The sequence below is a fragment of the Natator depressus genome, chromosome 5 (assembly GCF_965152275.1).
Source record: "Natator depressus isolate rNatDep1 chromosome 5, rNatDep2.hap1, whole genome shotgun sequence".
Lineage (NCBI taxonomy): Eukaryota > Metazoa > Chordata > Testudines > Cheloniidae > Natator > Natator depressus.
In genome coordinates, this window is record NC_134238.1 from 20,718,086 (window position 1) to 20,744,018 (window position 25,933).

General features: G+C 44.2%; 1 protein-coding gene across 3 annotated transcripts in view; it reads left to right on the forward strand.

Annotated features, from left to right (window-relative positions):
• Window positions 1–14,934: 14,934 nt before the first annotated feature.
• NEDD4L (NEDD4 like E3 ubiquitin protein ligase) overlaps window positions 14,935–25,933 on the forward strand; it is a 351,255-nt gene continuing 340,256 nt past the window's right edge. For all 3 annotated transcript variants that reach the window (XM_074952404.1, XM_074952405.1, XM_074952406.1), the window contains exon 1: window positions 14,935–15,312. In XM_074952404.1, coding sequence (XP_074808505.1) covers window positions 15,265–15,312 — 48 coding nt within the window. In that variant the 5' untranslated portion in view covers window positions 14,935–15,264. The remainder of the gene's footprint in view (window positions 15,313–25,933) is intronic.

The following is a 25,933-nucleotide window of genomic DNA, read 5'->3' on the forward strand; positions in this document are numbered from 1 at the left end:
AACAGTGAGAAGAAACAGGTTAAACCAGACTAGGGACCCTTAGGGAGAGTCCACATCTCCTGCCTGGGACAGCTATCCCCTCATCCCTCTTACTTTCACAGGGGTCTGGCATTTGAGCCCCTGCCTTATTGAGTTCCTTTCAACTGAGTGTGACCCCTCAAAGAGGCCAGGTTCAGCACAGTTCTGCTCCCCTTTACTCGTGCAATAAAAATAACACGGATAACAACATTTCACTACCCCTGCATTCAGTACTACAGAGTTTTGTAACCCAATGCCAGCCAAAGTTGATCACTTTTGAGCAACACAGCACCTGTCTACTGAATACCTAAGCAGAGAATTCAAACCCTTCCAGGGTAACAGAGTCTTTTACACAAAGTGCAACAAAAGCACAAAACAAAGGAATCTTCAGCCCAGTCAGGATTGGCATCCCGACGGCTTCCTTGCAGGCAGGCCCCAGCAAGAACAGCCTGACTCAACAACCACCACCAAGTACCTAGACAATCTAACAATCTGGTCCAGGTCCACGCTCTACAATGGGCTCTGGCCAGCTCCAGTCCTCAGACAGCACCTGGCCATCAACCAGGCTTCTTGCCCGCAAGTAGGAGCAGTCTGTCTGTCTGCTCTCAGACTCATAGATATTAAGGTCAGAAGGGACCATTATGATCATCTAGTCTGACCTCCTGCACAATGCAGGCCACAGAATCTCACCCATCCACTCCTGCGATAAACCTCTCACCTATGTCTGAGTTATTGAAGTCCTCAAATCATGGTTTAAAGACTTCAAGGAGCAGATAATCCTCCAGCAAGTGACCCGTGCCCCATGCTACAGAGGAAGGCGAAAAACCTCCAGGGCCTCTTCCAATTTGCCCTGGAGGAAAATTCCTTCCCGACCCCAAATATGGCGATCAGCTGAACCCTGAGCATATGGGCAAGATTCATCAGCCAGATACCCAGGAAAGAATTCTCTGTAGTAACTCAGATCCCACCCCATCTAACATCCCATCACAGGCCATTGGGCCTATTTACCATGAATATTTAAAGATCAATTAATTGCCAAAATCATGTTATCCCATTATACCATCTCCTCCATAAACTTATCGAGTTTAATCTGAAAGCCAGATAGGTCTTTTGCCCCCACTGCTTCCCTTGGAAGGCTATTCCAAAACTTCACTCCTCTGATGGTTAGAAACCTTCATCTAATTTCAAGTCTAAACTTCCCGATGACCAGTTTATATCCATTTGTTCTTGTGTCCACATTGGTACTGAGCTTAAATAATTCCTCTCCCTCTCTGGTATTTATCCCTCTGATATATCTACAGAGAGGAATCATATCTCCCCTCAACCTTCTTTTGGTTAGGCTAAACAAGCCAAGCTCCTGGAGTCTCCTTTCATAAGACAGGTTTTCCATTTCTCGGATCATCTTAGTAGCCCTTCTCTGTACCTGTTCCAGTTTGAATTCATCCTTCTTAAATATGGGAGACCAGAACTGCACACAGTATTTCAGGTGAGGTCTCACCAGTGCCTTGTATAATGGTACTAAAACCTCCTTATCTCTACTGGAAATACCTCGCCTGATGCATCCCAAGACCGCATTAGCTTTTTTCACGGCCATATCACATTGGCGGCTCATAGTCATCCTGTGATCAACCAATACTCCAAGGTTCTTTTCCTCCTCCGTTACTTCTAACTGATGCATCCCCAGCTTATAACTAAAATTCTTGTTATTAATCCCTAAATGCATGATCTTACACTTCTCACTATTAAATTTCATCCTATTACTCCAGTTTACAAGATCATCCAGATCTTCCTGTATGATATCTCGGTCTCTCTCTAAATTGGCAATACCTCCCAGCTTTGTATCATCCGCAAACTTTATTAGCACACTCCCACTTTTTGTGCCAAGGTCAGTCATAAAAAGATTAAATAAGATTGGTCCCAAAACTGATCCCTGAGGAACTCCACTGGTAACCTCCCTCCAGCCTGACAGTTCACCTTTCAGTATTACCCACTGTAGTCTCCCTGTTAACCAACTCCTTATCCACCTTTCAATTTTCATATTGATCCCCATCTTTTCCAATTTAACTAATAATTCCACATGTGGCCCGGTATCAAACGCCTTACTGAAATCTAGGTAAATTAGATCCACTGCGTTTCCTTTGTCTAAAAAATCTGTTACTTTCTCAAAGAAGGAGATCAGGTTGGTTTGGCATGATCTACCTTTTGTAAAACCATGTTGTATTTTGTCCCATTTACCATTGACTTCAATGTCCTTAACTACTTTCTCCTTCAAAAATTTTTCCAAGACCTTGCATACTACAGATGTCAAACTAACAGGCCTGTAGTTACCCGGATCACTTCTTTTTCCTTTCTTAAATATAGGAACTATGTTAGCAATTCTCCAGTCATACAGTACAACCCCTGAGTTTACAGATTCATTAAAAATTCTTGCTAATGGGCTTGCAATTTCGCATGCCAATTCCTTTAATATTCTTGGATGAAGGTTATCTGGGCCCCCTGATTTAGTCCCATTAAGCTGTTTGAGTTTCGCTTCTACCTCAGATATGGTAATATCTACCTCCATATCCTCCTCATTCCCATTTGTCATGCTACCATTATCCCTAAGATCCTCATTAGCCTTATTAAAGACTGAGGCAAAGTATTTGTTTATATATTGGGCCATGCCTAGATTATCCTTAACCGCCACTCCATCCTCAGTGTTTAGCGGTCCCACTTCTTCTTTCTTTGTTTTCTTCTTTTTTATAAGGCTATAGAACCTTTTACTATTGGTTTTAATTCCCTTTGCAAGGTCCAACTCTACTTGACTTTTAACCTGTCTCACTTTATCCCTACATGTTCTGACCTCAATAAGGTAGCTTTCCTTGCTGATCCCTCCCATCTTCCACTTCCTGTATGCTTTCTGCTTTTTCTTAGTCACCTCTCTGAGATGCTTGCTCATCCAGCTTGGTCTACAACTCCTGCCTCTGAATTTTTTCCCCTTTCTTGGGATGCAGCCTTCTGATAGCTTCTGCAGCTTTGACTTAAAGTAATCCCAGGCCTCCTCTGCCTTCAGCTCTCTGACTCTCTGGGACCCATTTTTCTAGAAACTGCAGGAATCACTCCTATTATCGCTGCTGGGCTTCCTGCTCTGAAGTCCAACACCTAGTGCAGGTGTGACGGGGCGGGGCTCAATGAACAGGGTTGACTGGCCCCAGGCCTCCTAGCCCTTAAAGGAGCCAGTCAAGACCTTGCCAAGTGCAGGGAAGGATCCATACATGCTTACAGTGCAATTAGGCAGACTTGAAAGCTATCTGAGTTATACACATCAGGATGGTATTTTTTGACAGTCTCTGTTTGTGGTACAAATTATATACTTATTAGGATCAACATGAATACACATGTTTCAGAGTAACAGCCGTGTTAGTCTGTATTCGCAAAAAGAAAAGGAGTACTTGTGGCACCTTAGAGACTAACCAATTTATTTGAGCATGAGCTTCTAAGGTGCCACAAGTACTCCTTTTCTTTTTATGAATACACATCTTTCTTATATTTTTCTTAGATGTATGTAATTGTTACATTACCAATACTCAGTGAAATATTTCAACACATCAGTTAGTGAAACAATAATATCATATTGTACTCCTCCCCCCGCCATGGCCCCCGCCCCCAGTAAACTGGTTCTTGGCCCCAGAATGGGCCTTTGCTCTTTTTTTAAAGAGGTATTTGTCCAACACTGTGAGAAAGGCACTTACAGACCGAAGGACTGTGAGTTTGCATAACAGACCATATACCATGTTTCCCCTTTTCTACAGATATGTTCAAATATTTAATATCAGTAAAGAAAATGGGGGGTTGGGTGTGGCATACATTTTAAAGGGATAAAAGGAAATCATTTTTAGTGCAGTATATAAACAACCCAGGCAATTCACTACTGGAGGATATTAGTGGGGAAATGGTTTAGTGAAATTCAGAAAATGATTAGTCATTTTTATTAATAGGAATAACATCTGCTGTTACACAAGCTAGGTGAAAAAGTTACAAGGGTTATTTTTCTTCATGCTTCAGGGCATAAACTAATCCCCAGCTAGGGCTGGGAAGAAATTCCCCTTCCACCTTTCTGGTATAGCATTGCACATTTGGCTAGGGACATTACTAAGGCTTCCTTTGAATCATCAAGTATAGAGCATAGTCAGAGGCATGGTGCCCGACTGTTCTGGTATGGCAATTTCTATTGTTCCTCACCTCCAATATGTAAATATCACAAGGTGCCATGGCACTATTCCCCTAACTGCATCTTGTTCTATTCAACTATTTGAAGCTTGATCCTTAATTGTGAATTTCCATCCATAATACATGTTTAATCTGATTTTTGTCTGAGACTTCAGAATAATTTAATGGACCTTTGGTGTATGAAAGAATAGCTCTGAGGCCTGTCATAAATCACTCAAACTGTACACTGGAGATTTAGGATGTCAGCAGCATCCCTCAAATGAGTTACATCTCCATATTCACTCTAGGGTCATCTATTATCCTAGATGTAGTAGCTAAAGTGGAATTATGCATGTAATCTTCATAAGAAAATAAACCCATAATCTCCATGATAAATGTCATGCTAAGGCATCACAATCCAATAAACCTGATGCCTTAATGCCAGAGAACACTAATTTTCTGCTCTAGCATCAAAGATCGTTTAGAGTGTGGGCGGGAAGAAGGTCACCGCGTGGAGGGACACCGCAGCACAAATGTCGGCTATCCATGCTTCCTTAGTGGACCCCAATTTAATCGATCCAAGTGACAATTCAACCCTTCAAGTCCAACTCTTTCAATTTGCCTACAGCCGAGTTGCCTGTCCAGTACAAGGGCTGGTCAGGAATGTGGACTTTTGCAGTCTATGATGAATATCCCATCCCCAGGCTGTTGGGGGAAAACTTGGCCAAACATGTGAAGCTAGCCAAGAGGGTGGGAATGGTCACCCACAGCCAGGCTAAGCAAGCCGTCACGCCTAGCTCTCTTCTGGAAACTTCTACCAGGACCTGGTCAGAGGTGATGGAACTGGACCCCATGCCAACGTCTGCAACAGCAGTAGTGGATCCAATCCCAGAGACCCAGACAGAGCCAGCCCCAGAACCGGAACCAGCGGAACAACCAGCACCAGATCCATTGCCAGCACTGAATCCAGTACTTGCAACCCCAACACCAGAGGGCCCCACTGAACCTGAACCGGCAGCAGCCGATAACCCTACACAAGAGGCTCAGCCGGAGCCTGAACCCCAACATAGTGCACCAGCGGAGAGCGGTTCACAGTCAACGGAAACAGCCACATCCCCTACATCGCTTCCAGAGGGACCAAGCCTAGGTCCACAATCCAATGAGGAACTGATGTCTCCAGCATCAAGGGAACAGCTCCAGACCGAACAGGAAGCAGATGAAAGCCTCCAGAGAGCTTGGACGGCGGCACGGAGCAACCCACCGCCTCTCAGCTCTTCTAATCAATCCAGGTTTGTTGTAGAAAGAGGACTTTTATAAAAGGAAACTCTTTCTGGTGGACACCAGGAATATTGGCATCCTCAGAGACAGTTGGTAGTTCCAACTAAGTACCAGGTAAAGCTCTTAAGCTTAGCCCATGATCATCCTAGTGGCCATGCTGGGGTGAACAGGACCAAAGACCGTTTGGGGAGATCATTCCACTGGGAGGGAATGGGCAAGGATGTTTCTACCTATGTCCTGTCTTGTGAGGTATGCCAAAGAGGGGGAAAACCCCACAACCAGGTCAAAGCCCCTCTCCAGCCACTCCCCATCATTGAGGTTCCATTTCAGCGAGTAGCTGTGGATATTCTGGGTCCTTTTCCGAAAAAGACACCCAGAGGAAAGCAGTACATACTGACTTTCATGGATTTTGCCACCCGATGGCCGGAAGCAGTAGCTCTACACAACACCAGGGCTAAAAGTCTGAGCCAGGCACTAACAGACATTTTTGCCAGGGTAGGTTGGCCCTCCGACATCCTCACAGGAACTAATTTCCTGGCAGGAACTATGGAAAGCCTTTGGGAAGCTCATGGGGTGAATCACTTGATTGCCACCCCTCACCGTCAAACAAATGGCCTGGTGGAGAAATTTAATGGAACTTTGGGGGCCATGATACGTAAATTTGTAAATGAGCACTCCAATGATTGGGACCTAGTGTTGCAGCAGTTGCTCCTTGCCTACAGAGCTGTATCACATCCCAGTTTAGGGCTTTCACCATTTTAACTTGTATATGGCCATGAGGTTAAGGGCCATTACAGTTGGTAAAGCAGAAATGGGAGGGGTTTACACCTTCTCCAGGAACTAACATTCTGGACCTTGTAACCAACCTACAAAACACCCTCCGAACCTCTTTAGCCCTTGCTAAAGAAATCCTACAGGATGCTCAAAAAGAGCAAAAAGCCTGGTATGATAAACATGCCAGAGAGCGTTCCTTCAAAGTAGGGGACCAGGTCATGGTCTTAAGGGCGCTCCAGGCCCATAAAATGGAAGCGTCATGGGAAGGGCCATTCACGGTCCAGGAGCGTCTGGGAGCTGTTAATTATCTCATAGCATTCCCCACCTCCAACTGAAAGCCTAAAGTGTACCATATTAATTCTCTAAAGCCCTTTTATTCAAGAGAATTAAAGGTTTGTCAGTTTACAGCCCAGGGAGGAGATGACACTGGGTGGCCTGAAGGTGTCTACTACGAAGGGAAAAGTGCTGGTGGCATGGAAGAGGTGAACCTCTCCATGACCCTTGGGCGTATGTAGTGACAGCAGATCAAGGAGCTGTGCACTAGCTACGCGCCGACGTTCTCAGCCACCCCAGGACTGACTGAACGGGCATACCACTCCATTAACACAGGTAATGTTCACCCAATTAAAGCCCAACCTTACCGGGTGTCTCCTCAAGCTAAAACTGCTATAGAACGGGAGATCCAGGATATGTTACAGATGGGGGTAATCCACCTGTCTGGCAGTGCATGGGCATCTCCAGTGGTTCTAGGTCCCAAACCAGATGGGGAGATATGTTTTTGCGTGGACTACTGTAAGCTAAATGCTGTAACTCGCCCAGACAACTATCCAATGCCACACACAGATGAACTATTAGAGAAACTGGGACGGGCCCAGTTCATCTCTACCTTGGACTTAACCAAGGGGTACTGGCAGGTACGGCTAGATGAATCCGCCAAGGAAAGGTCAGCCTTTACCACACATGTCGGGCTGTATGAATTTAATATACTCCCTTTCGGGCTGCGGAATGCACCCACCACCTTCCAAAGACTTGTAGATGGTCTCCTAGCAGGATTAGGAGAATATGCAGTCGCCTACCTTGACAATGGGGCCATATTTTCGGATTCCTGGGCAGAACACCTGGAACATCTACAAAACGTCTTTGAGCGCAAAAGGGAGGCAGGACTAACTGTTAAGGCTAAGAAGTGTCAAATAGGCCTAAACAGAGTGACTTACCTTGGACACCAGGTGGGTCAAGGAACTATCAACCCCCTACAGGCCAAAGTGGATGCTATCCAAAATTGGCCTGTCCCAAAGTCAAACAAACAGGTCCAATCCTTCTTAGGCTTGGCCGCATATTACAGGCGATTTGTATCGCAATTCAGCCAAATCGCCGCCCCACTGACAGACCTAACCAAAAAGAAACAGCCAAATGCAGTTCAGTGGACCGAAGAGTGTCAGAAGGCCTTTAACCAGCTTAAAGCGACACACATGTCTGACCCTGTACTAAGGGCCCCAGACTTTGACAAACCATTCCTAGTAACCACAGATGCATCCCAGCGTGGTGTGGGAGCAGTTTTAATGCAGGAAGGACCGGATCAAGAATTGCATCCTGTAGTGTTTCTCAGCAAGAAGCTGTTTGAAAGGGAAAGCAACTGGTCATTCAGTGAAAAAGAATATTATGTCATTATCTACGCTCTGGAAAAGCTACGTCCATATGTTTGGGGACGGCGTCTCCACCTGCAAACCGACCATGATGCACTACAGTGGCTTCATTCTGCCACGGGAAATAACAAAAAACTTATTCGGTGGAGTTTAGCTCGCCAAGATTTTGATTCTGACATCCAACACATCTCAAGAGCTTCTAACAAAGTGGCTGATGCACTCTCCCGTGAAAGTTTCCCAGAATCAACTGGTTAAAATCCTCCTTGAGATGTGGAAAATATTGTTAGTCTTTATATACTTGGTAGTATATTTAGAGGTGCATGTGTCTTATTAACTCTGTTTTCTCCTGGAGCCCCAGGAAGAAATCCTAGCCAGCGTTTCACCCTATCTGTGATTTGGGGGGCATGTCATAAATATAAAGGGAAGGGTAAACACCTTTAAATCCCTCCTGGCCAGAGGAAAAACCCTTTCACCTGTAAAGGGTTAAGAAGCTAAGATAACCTCGCTGGCACCTGACCAAAATGACCAATGAGGAGACAAGATACTTTCAAAACTGTGGAGGGGGGGAAAGAAACAAAGGGTTCTCTCTGTCAGTGTGATGCTTTTGCCGGGACCAGAGCAGGAATGCAGGTCAGAACTCCTGTAAAGAGTTAGTAAGCAATCCAGTTAGATATGCGTTAGATTCTGTTCTGTTTAAATGGCTGATAAAATAAGTTGTGCTGAATGGAATGTATATTCCTATTTTTGTGTCTTTTTGTAACTTAAGATTTTGCCTAGAGGGATTCTCTATGTTTTGAATCTGATTATCCTGTAAGGTATTTACCATCCTGATTTTACAGAAGTGATTCTTTTACTTTTCTTTAATTAAAATTCTCTTTTAAGAACCTGATTGCTTTTTCATTGTTCTTAAGATCCAAGGGTTTGGGTCTGTGTTCACCTATGCAAATTGGTGAGGATTTTTATCAAGCCTTCCCCAGGAAAGGGGGTGTAGTGCATGGGAGGATATTTTGGTGGGGAGACGTTTCCAAGTGGGCACTTCCCCTGTTCTTTGTGTAACACTTTGGTGGTGGCAGTGTTTAACCTAAGCTGGTAAGAATAAGCTTCGGGGGTCTTTCATGCAGGTCCCCACATCTGTACCCTAGAGTTCAGAGTGGGGAAGGAACCTTGACAACATGTGACTTGTCCATGTGACTCCAAAACTCCATCTTGGAGCTGGCCTTTGCAAAGGAGAGAGGAGGGGGTCTCCACCCACAAGTGAAAGTCTATTTAAGCCCCTGGGAGACCCCCTCCATTTTGTCTTCAGCTGGCTCAAGAGAGAGCCTCTCCACCCCAAATGATACCTGGAAGAAACTAGGACAAAGGACAGTAACTACAGAGGGTGTGAGTGATTGCTGGATCCAGATTAGAAGAAGACTAGTCTGTAAAAGAAGCTTACTGGAACATCTGAGGGTGAGGTTTCATCTGTAATCACTTTCTTACTGTATTAGGCATAGGCTTGCATGTTTTATTTTATTTTGCTTGGTAATTCACTTTGTTCTGTCTGTTATCACTTGGAACCACATAAATCCTACTTTTTGTATTTAATAAAATCACTTTTTATTTTAACCAGAGTATGTATTAATACCTGACGGGGCAAACAGCTGTGCATATCTCTCTGTCAGTGTTATAGAGGGCGAACAATTTATGAGTTTACCCTGTATAAGATTGATACAGGGTAAAATGGATTTATTTGGGGTTTGGACCCCATTGGGATGTGGGCATCTGAGTGTTAGAGACAGGAACACTTCTTACGCTGCTTTCAGTTAAGCCTGCAGTTTGTGGGACATGGTTCAGACCTGGGTCTCTGTTTGTAGCCGGCAAGCGTGTCTGGCACAACCAGGCAGGGTTCTGGAGTCCCAAGCTGGCAGGGAAGGCAGGGGCAGGAGTAGTCTTGGCAGATCAGGGACTTATTCCCTTACTGAATGAAGGAGGCTACCTAGTGACAGAGGATGTGGAAAAAGCTAATGTACTCAATGCTTTTTTTGCCTCTGTCTTCACGAACAAGGTCAGCTCCCAGACTACTGCACTGGGCAGCATGGGGGAGGAGGTGACCAGCCCTCTGTGGAGAAAGAAGTGGTTAGGGACTATTTAGAAAAGCTGGATGAGCACAAGTCCATGGGGCACTGCATCCAAGAGTGCTAAAGGAGTTGGCAGATGTGATTGCAGAGCCATTGGCCATTATCTTTGAAAACTCATGGCAATTGGGGGAGGTCCCGGATGACTGGAAAAAGGCTAATGTAGTGCCCATCTTTAAAAAAGGGAAGGAGGAGGACCCGGGGAACTACAGGCCAGTCAGCCTCACCTCAGTCCCTGGAAAAATCACGGAGCAGGTCCTCAAGGAATCAATTCTGAAGCACTTAGAGGAGAGGAAAGTGATCAGGAACAGTCAGCATGGATTCACCAAGGGAAAGTCATGCCTGACTAATCTAATTGCCTTCTATGATGAGATAATTGGTTCTGTGGATGAGGGGAAAGCAGTGGACATATTATGCCTTGACTTTAGCAAAGCTTTTGACATGGTCTCCCACAGTATTCTTGCCAGCAAGTTAAAGAATATGGGCTGGATGAATGGACTATAAGGTGGATAGAAAGCTGGCTAGATTGTCAGGCTCAACAGGTAGTGATCAATGGCTCCATGTCTAGTTGGCAGCCGGTATTAAGTGGAGTGCCATAAGGGTCGGTCCTGGGGCTGGTTTTGTTTAATATCTTCATTAATGATCTGGAGGACGGCGTGGACTGCACCCTCAGCAAGTTTGCAGATGACACTAAACTGGGAGGAGTGACAGATACGCTGGAGGGTAGGGATAGGATAGAGAGGTACCTAGACAAATTGGAGGATTGGGCCAAAAGAAATCTGATGAGGTTGAACAAGGACAAGTGCAGAGTCCTACACGTAGGACGGAAGAATCCCATGCATCGCTACAGTCTAGGGACCGAATGGTTCGGCAGCAGTTCTGCAGAAAAGGACGTAGGGGTTACTATGGACGAGAAGCTGGATATGAGTCAACAGTGTGCCCTTCTTGCCAAGAAGGCCAATGGCATTTTGGGATGTATAAGTAGGGGCATTGCCAGCAGATCGAGGGATGTGATCGTTCCCCTCTATTCGACACTGGTGAGGCCTCATCTGGAGTACTGTGTCCAGTTTGGGGCCCCACACTACAAGAAGGATGTGGAAAAATTGGAAAATGTCCAGCGGAGGGCAACAAAAAATGATTAGGGGACTGGAACACATGACTTATGAGGACAGGCTGAGGAAACTGGGATTGTTTAGTCTGCGGAAGAGAAGAATGAAGGGGGATTTGATAGCTGCTTTCAACTACCTGAAAGGGGGTTCCAAAGAGGATGGATCTAGATTGTTCTCAGTGGTAGCAGATGACAGAATGAGGAGTAATGGTCTCAAGTTGCAGTGAGGGAGGTTTAGGTTGGATATTAGGAAAAACTTTTTCACTAGGAGGGTGGTGAAGCACTGGAATGCGTTACCTAGGGAGGTGGTGGAATCTCCTTCCTTAGAAGTTTTTAAGGGCAGGCTTGACAAAGTCCTGGCTGGGATGATTTAGTTGGGGACCGGTCCTGCTTTGAGCAGGGGGTTGGACTAGATGACCTCCTGAGGTCCCTTCCAACCCTGATATTCTGTGATTCTACGATCAGTTGGCAGCCTCAAGGGGCTTTCTGTGATCCAACCCGTCACAAACATTTTCCACCTGGAGATGGACATGAGCTATAAAGCTTGACTCTTTATCTGGATTTTTGACCTACTACCACCAAACTCAAGATTATTTGTATCTGGGATTTTGTTTTAGTGAAGGGCCAGCTGCAACATTTGGATTTTCTGAACTTTCCCAAAGTTCAGGGGTTTTGGTTCAGACTCATCTCTGTAAAATGCAAAAATGGAGTAAGGAACATCCAAAACCACTCTGCATTATAGTTATTCCAATATTGGCATTGCTTTATAATGACAAGTAGCTGTCATTTTCACAGATGTATGCTGTTGCACACCTTAATTAGATTAGTGAGTTTAATTATATGTGGCCAATGAGTGATCAGATGTTAATAGAATCATGAAAAGTTAGGGCTTCTCTAATTTTACAGTTGACAGGGGACACTGTAAGTATGGAGCTGCAGATGCCTTTTCAGTGCCTCCTCTTAATTGCCACAGAAATTGATGCCTAAGTGTCACTGAATTTCATGACCAAGCATAATCTAATTTACATGGAAAATCCCATGCCTGGCTGAATGACATTATGAAATTGGTTTTTAAATTTCATTTGCACGTTTTAGATTAATCAACATCCTAAGCAAGGTGAAACTGCCCTGAGTCTTCTGAGCAAAACCCCTATTATTCTGAAAAAGTTTTTAAAACCTGATGGATTTTCAAAATGACTTTAAAAATGGGTAACACGAAGCTATTAATATTCCTGAAGGAAAACAATAAAATTGATCTTGAAAAATGCTCAGGGCTTTCCCCAAGTCCTGGCTACAATACCAGGAGCATATGGATTGGAGTTTGGGAAAAATGCGTCTAAGCAAATGTCTCCTTTTCCTATTCACCTGAAAAAGGGAAGACTCTTGACCCTAAAACTAGTTTCTCATGTTTTATTGTTCCGTACCACAGGGTGACCCGCCCTTCTAGCAAGTGCTGAAACCCTGCATGCAAATGAAGACTAATTTCTGATGACTTAATGTAGCAAGCACAGCTCACTAACCCCAGTTAGTGGATGAAAAGGAGTTATGGCTTGGGATCCCCGTTCCAAGAGAGCTAAGAGCTAGAAAGAAGGGTCCTACAGGAAAACTCAAGGAACAGTCTGTCAGAGAGATTGTATGTGAGAGAGAGAGATTGCACATATGAGTGAGTTTAGGCTATTTTACTCTAAGTTGCTGTTATTTCAACTGTCAATAAAAGAAGAACCCTGGAAAGCAAATGTCTACGTTACACAATTCCCTTGACTGATAAAACCCTAAGTAACTTCTCAAATAAGCAGAGCTTGAGAGAGCATGATCACAGTGCATAAAACAATCAAGTTCCACAGAGTTGCTCTACAGGCCCTCCAGTCCACACTCGGGCTGTGCTCAGTCCTGTGAGATACAAAGAGTGATGGGGGCACATCCTGTAGCATCACTGCAATGCAAGCACACCACTCTGCACTGGACATGAATAAAGTTGCTGGTGCTGGAAGCCATGTGTGACTGGGGACCAGGACATGGAGCAGTCCTAAATGCACAGTGAGGTGACTTTTGGCTAGGGAACAGTGAATAGGTAGATAACATGACAAGCCAGGGGGTGGGGTGGGGTGAAATGGGGGGAGAGTCCTGGGGAATTGTGGGAAGGCACTGGAGAACTAACAACCATCAATTGTATTATGACAGTAAGTTGTGTCCACACTAGAGATAAATGAGTAACATTTGAAGGCTGTTCGCTTGCGGTCTGCCCTTACTTCTGACCATGCTAGCTGCCTCAGGTGATGGCATGAGCAAGACAGGACTGAAGGGGTTTTGTATCTGGATGAGGAGTGAGTTAATTGGAACAACTGAGTCAGATCTCAGAGTACATTGTCTTGATCTCATAGACTTACCCATGCCTCATCATGATACCTGGATTGGCAGAAACTTACTAGAGATAGATCTTATCTAATTCATCTATTTTATCTATTTGCGTTGGGCATTTATAGGGTATGCATCACCAAGGTATGCAGCTGCCAATGTCCAAAAGTAAAGTCGGTAGTAGGGATTTTCCAGAGCAGGCATAGATTCAGTACTGCCATACAACTCCTTTCTGAGTCAGAGTAGCCCCTTTAAATGTGATATAGGACATTTAGCTTTCTCTAAACTGCAGTTTCGGATTCTGAAATCGTTTTGCTTATTTAATAGATTTCTGCATTTATGCCCTTTGTTCAGACTATTACATTTCGTGCTTTAGAAATATATTGTTTTCTCTGAATCTAAACATCCTAAAGCAATCACACCTAAAGGGAGACCAAATAAATGAATATAATTATGCTTTATTGTGTATTTTAAAATGATAATTAAAATATTATTTAGAAATGTAAAACATTATCATCTTACACTGAAAATGTAGGTTTTATTCATTTTTAGAAGCACAAACCCTAGTGTCATAATTGTTTTTATGAAATCAGAACCAAATATTTGGAAACAGCACTTGTTTGTGTTTAAACATTTCCCCGCTCCTTTGTTTGCAACCCAAACACTGCTGCACAGGAGAACAGGGTGAAACTAACTTCTTCATAAATAAACTCACTAGCTCGTTTGAGAGAACTGTACACAGGAACCAAGGATCATAAACAACCAACAGCCAGCCAGGTTTTTACAGTCCTTTCAGTCGGAATAATCTCAGGCAAGCTAAGAGAGGACATCTATTCTTTATTATTATTTACATCAGATTGTTAACCTGTCAGTGTCCGTTTAATTTTATGGAGGCAATTGCACATCTCGACCACTGAGAGTCTCCCTTCCCCTTTGTCTCCCAGAGAAACTTAGGCGGAGTGGAAGCCCAGATAGAGGGAGTGGGGAATAGAGGGGACAATATAAAGCCATCTCAGCACTGGGGATATGAACCAAAAGCGCTAGACAAAGAGCAAAGGGGTGGCAAGAGTCTGATCATAGCGGCCCATTGGGAACCAGCCAAGGAGATTCCTCCACCTCTCCGGCAGCAGCCTCCCCACACAGCCAGGGGAGCGTTACAGTCAGTCCCCCTCGCCCTGCTGCTCTCCCCTCCTTCCCCCCTTCCTTTAATTTCCAAAAACTGCTACCAAAAAGGGGGTGGGGGAAGCCAACAAATCAACCCAACTTGGCGGTTTTACGCCCCTACCGACCGCGTCTTTGATTGGGCGGGTCAGGCTCTTTCCCCGCCCCAGTGGGCTGTGGCGGCGGCGGGGTCTCCCTGCTGCTGGGAAGGGACTGGAGCGTGGCTGGGGTTTGTGTGAGCGGGGCGCTGGCCTGGCGAGGCGGCGGCAGCAGGGGCGCGGGGAGCAGAGAAGGGGCAGGATCGGTGCAGCGGCCGCTACCGAGCCAGCCCGGAGCTGAGCAGCAGCAGCCGCAGCGAGAGCGGGGCTCGGGGCTGCCGCCTCTCGTTCCCGCCCACCAGGCAGCAGCTGCGGGAGTGCCCGCCCCGGCCCCCCGTCTGCAGGGAGCACCCTGCCTTGGGGGGGAGGTGCGGGGCTTACCTGGATTTACTTGCCCGCGGGCTGGCTGCGTGCATCGGCGGGGCAGTGCCCTCTGCCAGCGAGCCCCGCCCGTGCACGGCTGGAGAAAGGGCTGCCCGGCTTTCGCTCCCTCCTCTGCCGAGCGGGGCGCTCGCCCAGCGGGACCCATGGCGAGCGGGGCTGTGGAGCCGGTCTACGGACTTTCTGAAGACGAAGTAAGTCGCTGGGGCTTGTGATACTTTACCTCCCCCGCGCCCCATTCCCGGCCGCGGTCCCAGCCCGCGGCTCGGAGGGGCCCGGCAGGAACGCCCTTGCACCGGCCCCGGGGCTGCCGCTGCCCTGCGCCGGGCTGCCGGCAGAGCGCTGGCGGGGAGGAAGCTGTAATCCGGCTCGCGGACACCCGGTCTGGAGAGGCGCTCGCGCGGCGGCAGCCCCCAGACCCCCATCCGCGGCCCCCCCGCGGGCAGCAGAGCCCCGCTCCCCGTCTGCAGCGTCCCTGGCTCCGGGGAGAGCCCCAGCGCCTCCGCCCCGCTCCCTTAATGGCGAGGGTTGGGCAGGGAGCCGGAGCGTAGCCACCCAGCCATTGCCGGTGGCCCCCGGTGAGGCGGGGCGGCGCCGGGCTGAGGAGCCCTTCTCCGCGCGCGGCCGGCAGGTGCTGTGAGGCCGGGGGCAGGGCGCCCCGGGCCACGGTCTCTGCCGAAGGGCTGGGGGCGGTAACCCGCTGGGCCCTCGCGGCACGGTCCCCGCGGGCAGCCCATTGCACCGCGAGTGGGAACGCCGGGAGCTCCGGTGTGTGGGAGCCGCGGGGCGGCGACTGCGCAACCCGTGCTGCATTACTCAGCACGCAGGTATTTCCTAGCCCGGTGAACGGGCTGAGCTGCCGGCAGCGCTGGGGTTCCCTTTCCTCCCCGCCCACCCTTTGGGGAGGGAGCGTGGGGGCTGCGTGGGGTTTGACAACGGCATGCCCGGGGGCTGGCGGAGCCATTGTCAGCCTCCGCGCTGGGTCTAAACGGGGTTCCGGGGACGTGTCGGGTGTTGTGTGCCGACGGCTGCTTCTGGCTGTGTCAGAGCAATTGGTATGTCCGCAAGTGTGACTGTAGGTCACCGGGCACACCCTGTGTGTGTGTGTGTGTGTAATATCGATGTACATAATAATGGATGTGTGAGGTGCCTATGTAAATTATCTTTATCGGGCAGTGAGGCCATAGTTCAGAGAGATTTTTATTTTTAAATCTATAGAGCCTTTAATCTGCTCTCCTGCAAAGAACTACACCACGTGCTCTTGCATAAAGCCATGACTGTTAACTGTTTAGATCCAAAGAGCAGGCGGTGTCTTATTTTACCTACACACTTACCATGTACATATGACAGGTTTCAGAGTAACAGCCGTGTTAGTCTGTATTCGTAAAAAGAAAAGGAGTACTTGTGGCAAACTGGTTAGTCTCTAAGGTGCCACAAGTACTCCTTTTCTTTTTTCTTTTTACATGTACATATGCATTGTCTTCAACTCCTGCGCTCTCGGTTTGTTGCTTGACTCTTCAGGGCAACGTCTGCCTCTACTTGTGTAGCACCTAACACAATGGGGCCCTGATCCTGACGGCCTCTTGAGTGCTGTGTACAGTATAATTATGTACAGCAGGGCCCCTGTATTTTTATTTGTCTGTAAAGATATGTGGCAGTGGCACTACATACCTGATATCTTGGACATTTCAGTTATGTTGTACAGACACTATGCCATTATAGCGTCACCTAGGCCTGCCTTGTTCTTGTTCTCTTATCTGATCTTTCACCTTGTCAGTAGAAAGGAGGCACTGTCCCCCAGAAAGTGGCAAGATGCAGACATTTGGGAACAAAGAACTAGGCTTCAGACTGAAGTATTGTAGGTGGAAAGACAGTCTTATTTAAGGTCTCTCTGAATGCACTGTGTAGGAATACAAATTGCTGAGGGACTAAATAAATTTTGTTATATATAATGAATGAGACTAATGTTTGGGTTGCATGCAAAGTGTTTTATATCTGGGAGCTAGTGTCAAAGTCAACTTTGTGTTTAATGGTGAATGGAGATGGAGCTTGATTGTCTTATCAGTCCTGCTGGTTAGCCAAATTATGCAGTGTATGCTAGTTTTATTAACTAGTGCCTTGCGTAGAAACATGGGTGTTGCCAACAAATTGAACCTTTGCAGACAGAATAGTCCATTCTACTGCGTCTGATTGGAGACTGCATTGTTGAGATGCTGTGTGTGGCAAAGAATAGTTACCTTTGGTCAGTATGCATAGTGGTCAATATAACAAATACCCAAACAAAGGTGACATGTTCTATTTATAAACTCTTCCAATTTCATATATCTTCTTAGGGTCAACTTTAATGCTGCCACAGGCCAGCATCTTGATAACCAAGGAAATAGCTAGTAGCTATGATGGGCATCATAGCAGGAGATTGAGTGTAAATGCTGTTGAACTACTCCAGTTCTTATTGAAATTGACTGTTGTACTCAAATTGAATCAAATCTTGGTGACTACATTATTGAATTCAAACTAGGTAGGATCCTTTGTGTGTGGGTGTTGGTATGTTGAGGATTGTTTCGTTTATAAAGCTGTGAAAGCGAACAGATACAAACAAGTTTTGTACAAACGTGGGGAAGAGAGAATGCATTAGAGGAGGTTTAGCTGTTCAAATGATTAAGAAGAAGACAAAATTAGACTCTCTCTGCAATTCCTTTCCTCCTTCATCTGGCTTTATAAACCTTCTTCATGTACTCTTCAAAAGCAATGTTGGCTATATGTGAATCCTCAGGAACAAAATACAGCGGAAGCTCAATCTAAAGAACTCTCAGCACTCTCTCCTTATTTTATTGACTGGGATCATCTGAAGGCTTCTGATGTTACCCAAGCAGATCAGATAACTAGGATTCTATTGTAGTATAAACTGTAAAAGGCTCAGAATCCTGCACTGACATAGGCCTGTTACTGTAATGCTTGAGGGCTTTAATAAGTTGAGGAAACAACTAGGACACCTGCTGTATCTGCAATACTTTGTCACTTTGTGGAGGTTTGGGGCATTCATGTCTCAGAAGATCCTAGCAAATGTATAGCTATCAAGAGAACCGAGGTCTAGGAACTACCATGCTGCTTTCAGAAGAGACGGATGGATAGTGACCATTTAATTCTGTGGCTTTTCTTTTTCTTGTTGTGTGAGAGAGAGCTTTTTCCTTTTGATACTTGTGCTTGTAAAAGGTGTTGGGTTTGGCCTATACAGTGGCAGTGCAGGCTTTCCATTCTGCTCCACCTGACAGGTTTCAGAGTGGTAGCTGTGTTAGTCCGTATCAGCCAAAAAAAAATGAGGCATACTTGTGACACCTTAGAGACTAACAAATTTATCTGAGCATAAGCTTTCGTGGGTTAAAGCCCACTTCATCAGATGCATGCAGTGGAAAATACAGTAGGAAGAGAGATATACAGAGAACATGGAAAAAATGGGGGTTGCCATGACAACTCTAACATGAGTAATCGATTAAGGTGGGCTCTTATCAGCAGGAGGAAAAAAAACTTTATCACAACAAAAGTTTTTTTCCTCCTGCTGATAATAGCCCACCTTAATAGCTGATAATAGCCCACCTTGTTAGAGTTGGTATGGCAACCCCCATTTTTTTCATGTTCTCTGTGTGTGTGTATGTGTGTGTATAATCACACACACACCCCTACTGTATTTTCCACTGCAGGCATCTGATGAAGTGGGCTTTAGCCCCCGAAAGCTTATGCCCAAATGAATGTTAGTCTCTAAGGTGCCACAAGTACTCCTTTTTCTTTTTGCTGATACAGACTAATACATCTACCACTCTGAAATATGTCAAGTAAGTATGTGTTAAATAGATATTAGCTTGGGTTTCAAGTACCTAACTAAAAGAACCTCTGTGGCACTGCCACATTTTTGAATAGGCAATGATACCGCATTTAGAAATGAAACCAGACAACTTTAAAATGTTATGGGAAGTGATACGAGTTGACTATATATGTATCTTAAAGTCTGAAACCTCCAATTAGAGTAAATTTAATAAGTCATGCTGAAATTTTAGGTGACTTCTATGATGGATTTGATGCACTGTTAACAATAAATATAGCTCCTATAACTCTCTCTCTGGTGATAGATTGTATCACAGACGATGCATGTGGGAAGCGAGGTTGGCTTTTTGCATGTTATGTTTGGCTGTTCCTGATGGAGTTCTATTGTTCTGGAGCAGTCTCCCTTGCGAAACCACGTGCCTGTGCTGTAGAGCATCATTCGTACTGCTAACAAATGTGAGCTGCACAGGTTTCAATGGGATTATGGGAAGCAGTCTGTAAAATTCCAAAAGAAGAAACTATTACAGCTGGTTTCTTAAATGTATTTAACGTAGGCTACCATCACTGTCTCCCTTGGATCCTGAGAACTTCTTGTTTTTTCTCTTTATGTGGCTGATACTGGAACAGCAGTTTTGCTTTAAATTCCTAGTTTCACTTCCTCGAATATATTTGCTTACTCCTACTCCAAAGGTGAATTTCTCCACCCCTCTGGTCCCATGTCCCTTCCTTGTTTTTGAGAGGGTCAGGCGCACGTGAGAGTTGGGAGATTTTTTTTTGATGCAGTAAAGGAAAAATGAGAACTGGTTGTGGAGTAAGTGTGTATAATTTTGTGTGTGCGCTTTTAGAGACGAGCCTGAATCAAAGCCAGATCCGAACATCCTGGAGGTTCGGCTCAAGATCTGAACTCTTCAGTGTAGGTTCATCACTCCCTGATCTTTTTAAAAACCGAGACTCTAACTTGGATTTTGTGTTGGGTTTTCAAAACTGCCTAAGTCACTTAGTGCTTTTGAAAATCCCTTTCTTAATTCATGTTGAGGTGAGAAAACACCTAACCTATTGGAAGATTTTCTGTCTCAAAATTTTTAAGTCACATATGTAATCTCTTGAAAATATAAAAAATAGTCAGACACTTATCTGTGATTTGTCTTCCTACCTTTTCTGAATAGTCTATGATAAAACAAGTTATAAAGTTAGTCATGACACAAACAATACACTAATTATGAGCAACTAAAACATAATTGCACAACAGTTAATTTTTCTGTCTTTGAACAAGCATTAAGAGTTTCCGTGGAAGATCTTCTAAACCTTTTTTGATTTCTCTTTGTGATACTAGATTCCTAACACAGTGTCTAATAACCTTTTACCAGATATGATATGTAAAATTCTATATTCAGATTACAAAGTTGAGATAAAGAACCATTCTTTCTTTGAAGATAAAGTGTAAAGAAGTGTTTTAGGTTGAATCTGTCGGGTATACTGCTATTAAACCCTTTTGTGGGGCACAGTAATGCATTAGTGATGAAATGAGGCCAGTAAAAATTCTCACAAGCCAGTCAAAATGTTCTTTAAACCTAGTGAGTTTTGTCATTTATCATTGAATATTTATGGGGGCAGATCCTCAGCTGGTATAAATTTCCACTGAAATTTGAATAAGCCATTGAAAAGCCATAACTATTTACATCAGTTGAGGATCTTCCCAATGGTGTTTAGAGATTGATGAGAATTGATGTTTGTTTCCTGTTGTCAATAGGCTGCCTTCACAATGTGGCTAAAATTAATGATAATCTGCTATAGAGATTGGCAACCTAGCTTGCGATCCTAAAAACAGGGATGCTTGTTTATTACACAAATATAGTAAGCTTTTTTAAAAAGCTGTGTACAGCTTTTTATATATATATATATATATATATATATATATATATAAAAAAACAGCATCTTTGTAATATTTGTCAACTGTTTTGCATAGTAAAAAACATTGAAATGCCATTCTGCTGAAAGAAACCTTTTTTTTTTTTTTAAAAAAAGAGAACATGACTGGTGTATGTATACCAAATGCAACAAACTGCTAAATAGCTGTTAAGATTTCACCATTATTAAGTAAGAAATGCAAAAGTTAGTGTTCACATGTTATTGGAACACTGGTGCTATATAATTATTCTGTGGTGTATTCAACAGTCTGTCTTATACACTTGCAGCATAAACACTGAAACAGACTATATAGCTGTGGCTTCCAAAGTAGCCTAAGGGATTTGGACACGTAATTACCATAGAAAGAATGGTATCCATATTCCACAGTAACTAGAAAAATCTCACCATCACAGGTTAACTGGCCCCTTTAAAAGTGAGCATGGTCTAGTGCACCTATGACTGATCACCTGCTGCCTAGTTGGGCTTAAGGGAAAGTACCTGGGCCTCATAAAGGGGGAAGCAGGGAGAGGAAGCTATGGCACTTTACATTGACCTAACCCATGTAGTGTAGACCAGTGGTTCTCAAAGCCGGTCCGCCGCTTGTTCAGGGAAGGGCTGCGGGAAGTGGCGCGGGCCAAGGGACGTGCTGGCCGCCCTTCCCGCAGCCCCCATTGGCCTGGAGCGGTGAACCGCGGCCAGTGGGAGCCGCGATTACCTGCCGCGTCCGCAGTTTCGGTCAAACAAACCGGTCCGGCCCGCCAGGGGCTTTCCCTGAACAAGCGGCGGACCTGCTTTGAGAACCACTGGTGTAGACCAGGTCTTAGAGGCTTCTGCTCTTGTCTGTTTGGAGTTGGTTTTCTGGTTAAGAGCACAGCAACTTGGCTGTATTTTTTCTGTGCAAAATGATAGGACCTAATTGCAGTGGGAACAGTGACCCATAATTGAAAAATGGGCTGGAGGCTCTCTTCAAAATAAAGTAAACTACAAAAAAAAAAACCAAAACATTTTAAGAGACAAAATATGGAAAATTCCACCTTGAGCCTGGGGCAAGTGCTAAGTATTTTGGAAAGTTATGAGTGTGCAAAGGCGGGGAGGTTGGTAACCTCTCTGAAACGTCACAGCCAATGCTCCTATTCTTAATTTACAGTCACTTGCAATTGTTGGAGATATGTACGATACCAAAAAAGCCAGTTGTGTTACTGTAACTGCATACATATTCCTCCTCCCCACCTTGGGCACTGTACAGAGTTTTGATTAGTAAAATAGAGAACTGACACTTGCATCAAGATCTTGTGAAAAATAGCGGCTGCATTAGATGTTTGCATTTTATAAGCAAGTGGCATTGTTATGAGCGTCAAGGATGTAAGTAATTATATTTGTGTGTGTTTTCTTGCTATGACAATAAAATTACTGGGTTGCAGTTGTCTGTGTAGTACGGTAATTTTGGATTTTTCTTTTTTTAACAAAGGCTTGCCTTTAACCCTGCTTTTAATGAGTAATAGGTATGTACTTTTTGTATTCGCAGCACTAGCAAATAAAATACTAGCTTAAAGTATTTAAAGTAGTGTAGCTTTGTTGCATTAAAATGTGGGTTCTGTGGTCTGGCCAACCAGTGTCTTTCATGACAGTGGAAAATAGGCTGTCTTGACATTCTCTCTTGAATGCTGGCGAAGTATGGTGCTGGATGTGTCTCTGCAGTGATTTCTGTAATGCTACTGAGGGGCTTGTGAAAGAGAGCTTAGCTTCTCCATCTCTTCCCTTTTGTTTCTTGGTACAGAATTGTTTCAAGCATCATTTCATGGACTGGCTGTTGGAGGGCACTGCCCAATGGTAGAATGAAAGTGATCACGTCCATCATTGTGCATCAGTAGTGCTGTCTTGAAAAAGACACCTTAGCCTCTTGTATAACATCCCAACGTAACTCGAGGGAGGCATCAGGCTTCTTGATATTATGAACATGGTTCTGTGAGGCTGTAGCTACTTAATAAGCCTGTGTATGCAGTTTTCTTTTTTTGAGCTGCTATAGCCGGTCAGACATTGAGTGAAATTTGGGTAGAGTTTTCAGAGGGGAAGCAATAGGGGTGGGCTTTCGGATGCTGGAAGAAGCAGCATCACACAGTCTGAGGAGGTGATTGGCATCTGCAAGTGTGAGGGCTTCACAGGGCATAGCCCCTGCCTCTTGTAGCCTGGATGCAGGTCCTCCTTGACTATAGACTATCTGTATTTCAGACTTGATGCATCTGCTCAAGGGAGCTGTGTCAGGGTTTGTGGGATAGGTGCAACAATCCACAGGTCTCAGCAACACTGTCACAGTGCTGCATCTGAAGCTAACCGATACATGCAACAACTATTCAGAGAGTCCTGGTGCAAGATGAAATGGTGGAGTACTATCTAGTGTAGATGGAAACGTTGGATTTCAGGTGATCCACTAGCATGAACTGCTTGGCTGATAACTGAAGCCAGGTTTAGCACTTCTGACTGACTTAGATTAGAAGAAGATGGGAATTTAGTAAACTTGAGAACAGTAAAACCTCAGAGTTACAAACACCAATCACACACCTCATTCAGAACCAGAAGTATGCAATCAGGCAGCAGCAGAGACAAACAAAACCAAAAAACAGTACAGTACTGTGTTAAACATAAACTGCTAAAAAAAAAACACGGGGGGGGGGAGCAGTATTTTTCTCTAGCATTGTAAAGTTTCAAAGCTGTATTAAGTCAATATTTGGTTGTGAACTTTTGAAAGAACAACCATAATGTTGTGTTCAGAGTTCTGAATATTTCAGAGTTATGAACAAACTCCATTCCCGAGGTGTTCGTAACTCTGAGGTTCTACTGTAATACAGAACCCTTTGGGAGATGTAGGTTTAGGGCTTAAACAAGATTTGTAAGGGGTGTACACTGGGTTTTTTGGTAAGTACATTTGAAATCTCCTGCCCCCCAAACCATAGTGAGCTCTGGATACATGATATTTTGCATTGTAAGAGCTGGGGTGCAGTAATAAATTATAGGAGCAAAACCAGAGAGAGATTCTTATAACTTTTCAACAGAATCTTGACCCATTCATAGCTTGTGTGTTCTCTTTCTTGCAATCTATGGAGTAAATCCTACTAACTTTGATAAGTTCCTTTGCCTCTCTGGCTTTCATTCGTACTTCTTTTTAAATGTTAATTTTTAATGGCTTTGCATAAGAAGATTTTATTACAGCAGCAAAACAAATGTCATCCGGTTGCCCTGTCGCATGTGAAAGAAACAAGTGCAATTCTGTAAACATTCCATTTCAAGAATGTGACTGTACACCAGGAAAGAGGAACGCAGTTCTACTACTGGGCACTGCAACTCAGTTTAGTGTTTACTATCAGCTGGAATTAAGAAGTGTGTGTGGCTTTCAAAAGCCTTCAACCCACGGTCATGCTGACTTGGATATCATAGCTTTTTGATAATAAAAGCGAAGGTATGAATTTAAAACACTTCTTGTGCAGTAAATAAATAAATTAGCTGTGGAAATAAGTAAAATGTTGATAAGGAAGTACTGTCAAGTCTGACATGCCCAGACTCTTATTTGGTGGGTGTAGAAGCTTTATTTAAAAAAAACAAAAATCCCACTTCTGATTTAAAATATAACGTAAAACTCTCTGAACTGCTTGTCCCTCTAAAATGAGAGCTGCTACACAGAAACAGTTCTGACTGGGCAACAAATGCAGTATATGTAATTGCAGTTTTCTCCCTGAGGTCTCTGTCTTGATTCTTATGAGCTGGCAGGATATGGCTACATGCCAGATTTGTGCTTTTAGAGATCAGGATTCTTGTACATTTTAAAACTCTACTGGCCATGAGAATGGAGGCAGGAAGTATGGAGGAGAGCACATGTGTTACTACTGCAAGCCAAAACAAAGCTGTTAAATTCATTTTTTTTTTTTTTGGGTCTTTGGATAGGTGTTCCTTCTTTTAGTCTTGTAATAAAGGGAAAAAGTTAATTTTCATTTTATCGGAATCATTCACACCAACTCACTGTGTCTTTATTAATACCCCCCCCATGCAGGAACTTGTGTACAATCATTTCTTGGGGTTTGTTTTTGTTTTTTAAGCTTTGATAAAGTTCCAGTTCTAGGCTTGAGATAAACTAGCATATTTCCTGTACTTTATTATTTAGAAAATCAAAAATTGTTTCAATTGTACAGCTTCTACTGGACTTTAAAATTTCTTCTTATATATTATCACACTAAATAGCATCACAGGGTGTATGCGAGATAGTGAATAGGAATAAGACTTTTTTAAAGCCTGGGAATCTTCTCAGCAACAGAATGTGTTTGGCGGTTGTGTCATCAGAAAACTTAGATTCTGACCTATTGCAGTGATGCCAGGCTTGAGATAAATGGTATCAAGAGTATCGCTCTGTAAGGTCTGCTTTCTCTTCGTGCATGTGCAAGTGAAGCAGCAAAATTAACTTGACAAAATCTCTAAAGAACCTCTGCTTTCCACTTTGTTTCTCTGCTCATGCCTGTGTCGTGGTGGTGGTTTTGGGGTGGTAGGAAAGTAGAGAAAAACTAATCTCCAGGTAATAAAATGAAATGGGAAGATGAAGCCGTCAAAGATTGGGATTTGATTGCATTTATTCTGAGATCTATGGGAAAAAGTTTATTGCATTGGCTGAATATAAATAAGCAAACCCAACAATGGCAAACTGCTGGATGGGGCTGCGTGTTCTTTAATGTGTTCAATTATTTATCTCAATATTTATAAAACTGTAGAGGTACCTGTTCAAGGAATACATATATTAAGAATGAGCTAATTACTTTAACATCAAGATAATATATACTTTCATCTATTACAGGTTGGAGGAACATGCGAGTGGGGGGAACTACCTTTCACATGCCGCAATATTTGGGTCCTAATAGTTTAGGAAGCTTAGGAAGATAGCTGTCACTTGTTTGCAAAAACTTATTTAACTTTCTTAGTGTGACCTTTTGATCAGAAGTCAATCCTGACACAGCGCAATGGCTGGGCCTGCCTGAGAAACACTCCAGGGCCCTGCCCCTCCATGTCAGGTGCACCAGGTGAGGGCAGGCCCTAGGCTCAGCCTGACAG